The sequence below is a fragment of the Phragmites australis genome, chromosome 16 (genome assembly GCF_958298935.1).
Source record: "Phragmites australis chromosome 16, lpPhrAust1.1, whole genome shotgun sequence".
Classification (NCBI taxonomy): Eukaryota; Viridiplantae; Streptophyta; class Magnoliopsida; order Poales; family Poaceae; genus Phragmites; species Phragmites australis.
Genome location: NC_084936.1, coordinates 13814731 through 13818286, shown reverse-complemented (window position 1 = coordinate 13818286; position 3556 = coordinate 13814731). Strand labels below are relative to the sequence as shown.

The 3556-nt window shown below is 37.5% G+C and overlaps 1 protein-coding gene across 1 annotated transcript; it reads left to right on the top strand.

Annotated features, from left to right (window-relative positions):
- The first annotated feature begins 500 nt into the window (after nucleotides 1-500).
- On the top strand, nucleotides 501-2372 carry LOC133895073 (protein FAR1-RELATED SEQUENCE 5-like). The gene has a single exon (XM_062335273.1). The coding sequence runs from the start codon at nucleotides 501-503 to the stop codon at nucleotides 2370-2372; it is 1872 nt and encodes a 623-aa protein (XP_062191257.1).
- Nucleotides 2373-3556: the final 1184 nt, after the last annotated feature.

Genomic DNA, 3556 nt, shown 5'->3' with positions numbered 1-3556 from the left:
AGTAGAAGCAAGGGGATACTACAATGCATATGCTAAGAGAATTGGTTTCTCAATAAGGACAAATACCTCGCACAGATCAGGAATTATAAAAGTGCTGGAAAAAATCCAGTTTGTCTACAACAAAGAAGGGAAAGGGAAGAAAAGCAAAACTGATGAAAATACTGAGGAGCCTACAGATGATTCAGATGAAGATGATTCTGAACAAGATGATGTTGATCTACCGCATGAGTGAGCCATTAAACAGGGTGGGGGGACATGGTGGCAAGAAAAGGAAAAGGGAGAAAATGAAGTATACGCAATGCAAAGCAAGGATGACTGTGAAGCTAATTGGTGCTAGGTGGCATGTAATTTATTTCATAGCTGAGCACAATCATCCACTCATTACGAAGCCCTCACTAACAAAATGGCTTAGATCACACAAAGGCATATCTAAGGAAGAAAAGGCTTTCATCACTATGCTGCATGGCTGTAACATGACCACAGGGCGTATTATGCAGCTAATGGCTGAGTTCTATGGCTCCATTGAACTAGTACCATACATAGGCAAAGATGTCAGTAACTTCCGGTCCACACTTCGTACCACTAAAAAGTACAAAGACATGCAAGAAACACTAGACTACTTTGAAGAGTTGAAAGTGCAAGATGGCCCTAATTTCTTCTACAAGTTCAAGTTGGACAAAGATTATAAGATTCATAACCTATTCTGGGTGGATGGTTCAGCAAGGAAGGCGTATGAGGCATATGGTGACTGTGTTTCATTCGATACGACATACATGACTAATATGTATGGCATGCCCTTTGCCCCCTTCATTGGAATAAATAGACATGCTCAATCGTTCCAGCTAGGATGCGCATTCCTAAGGGATGAGAAGACAGATAGCTTTGTTTGGCTTTTCAAAGCATGCCTTGAAACGATGAAAGGCAAGGCTCCCCTTAATATAATAACAAATCAGGATGGGGCTATGAGGCGGGCAATTGAGCTTGTCTTCCCTAATACAAATCATCGAAACTACCAGTGGCATATAATGGATAAAGCTTCTGGAACAATTGGTCCATACATTTCATTTAATCAAGAATTGAAGGATGAGTTTACAGATTGTATTAACTACAGTGTAACACCTGAAGAATTTGAGGCGAAATGGGATGCTATGATTAATAAGTATGGCCTGGGGGACATACAACATTTTCAGCATTTGTATAGCATCAGAAAGAGTTTTGTTCAAACATACTATATGCATTGTTTCTATCCTTTCCTCCAATCAACTCAGAGAAGTGAAGGGTTTAATGCAGTGCTGAAGAGATATGTGAATCCAAACTTATCAATATTGTTATTTGTGAAACAGTATGAGAAAATTCAGCAAAAGTACCTTGTTGCTCAGGATGGTCAGGACTTTAGGACTGATGATAATGAATGGCACACATGGTCAAAGTACCCTATTGAGAAATATGCTTCAATTGTGTACACAAAAGGTATTTTCTATAAATTCTCAAAGGAATTTGAAAAGACTGCAGAATATGATGTGCAGGAGCATGAAGTGCCCTACCAATACAAGCTAGTACCGAATGACAAATTTGTTGAAGATTATGGGACTAGGTCATATATTGTGACAGCAATTGAAGAAGAAACAAGTTACTATTGTGAGTGCAGCAAGTTTGATAGGGATGGGATAATTTGCTGCCACATCATGAAGATTTTGATCAGATTTGGTGTGAAGACCCTGCCTGAAAGATACATATTGAAAAGATGGACACAACAAGCAATTCCTATTGACACAGATATATCTGCTGATGCAAACATTTCTGTTGATATTGCGGCTAGTGGTATGTCTTTGCAGAACAAGAAAACACTGAGATTCAGCAACCTTGCTTCTGCACTTGCAAAATTTGCACGTGAAGGTTCAAACTCAGATGATGCTCATTCTATTGTTACTAAGCACATCGAAATGATGCAATCTGAACTTGTAGATCTAAAGAAGAGGAAGAGTAAGAGTAAGAAGAAGAAGACAACTGTTGTTCCTAGCAATGACTTTGCTGTTGCAAATTTATCTCAGCCTCTTTCTAATGCAGCTACGACAACTTCACCTCCTGGTCATGGCACTATAGCTACTATGTCTACTCCTAACCCAAATGTGCCTGCTCCTACAGATTTTCAAGATGCTTCATATCCTGATAGTTCAAGATTAGTAAGGAATCTGTCAAGATCAGTAACTAAAGGGAGGAAGAAGTCAGAAAGGTTGTCTAATGGGAAGAATGTGCAACCAAAGAGAAAGAACAAATGCAGCATTTGTCACTCTGAGAATCACAATGCTGCAAAATGTCCTGGAAAAATAACTAAAAGAATTTCAAGCAAGGAGATGCAACTATTCACATGACATTAGTATGCTTCATTTTAGGTTTATGGCAGGAGGAATGTATGCAGTGGAGTTTTCTTAAAAGTTTGTGTTAATCTGCTTTGTGCAGAGTAGTAAACTGTTTTCTGCAGTCTAGTAAAAGTGCTTTTATGAAAGGATTATGTTACTTTTTTTTTTATTAAAAAGGTCATGTTTATTTGTTTTTTCAGACTAGTAAACTACTTTTGTTTAGGTTTATGGTAGGAGGAATGTATGCAGTGGACTTTGCTTAAAAAAGTTTGTGTTAATCAGTTTTTTTAGAGTAGTAAAACTGCTTTCTGCAGTCTACTAAAAGTGCTTTCTACATACTATTAAAGTGCTTTTATTAGAGGATTATATTACTTCTTTTTTATTGCACTATTGTGTTAACACAACAATCTAGAACACTCAATCACTCAGATCAATCAACCAAAATGAGTACATATAGCAAGCTCAAGAGTCATCTAGTTCGCTGGATACATAGGTAAAATAGCACATAGGTAAAATGTATTTTCAATTTTGCTTTCTTAACAGGTAATATATATTTTCAGAGTCAACTACATTTCAGCATCGGGTAGGAAAAAAAGAAGATAGATGTTACCTAAATAATGTTGAGCTTTGTCTTCCAGCGCGTCATGTTTTCAGGGTGACTTAGCCATTTGTATGTCAGTAGTTTGCGTATGTTTGGCATATCTTTTTCCTTGAATATGGGTAGCTTACGACCGTCCCAGTGTTCACAATGCATAAGCATATGAAAACCGCAGTCATATCTGTGAAAAAAATATTTACACATTGCCAATAAAAACATCAAACAAAGTTGCAAAAAGCATTATGATAACTTACATATTGCTCTGCAACGGAACCTCGATGTCTATTAGTCGATAGCTATCTATCTTCTTCTTCGATTGCGTATAATATGTGATCCACAGATGCTTGATTGCAGATACCAAAGTACTGCAGCAACTTTTCAGCTTGTTATCATGTAGGGACCTCATTGAGTCAAGTACCTCAAAAGCACAAAAATGATACAAGTTACCTGTGCTGAATATGAATAGAAGACCTTATTGATAATGAACATAATGACTTTAGAAAAGTACCTCAAACCGTTGTTCCCGTAAGTTCAAGGACAATAGAAAGTAGTGCCCAACTTCTTCGTGGAGACCCTCGACCTCCCACATTTGAAGTAC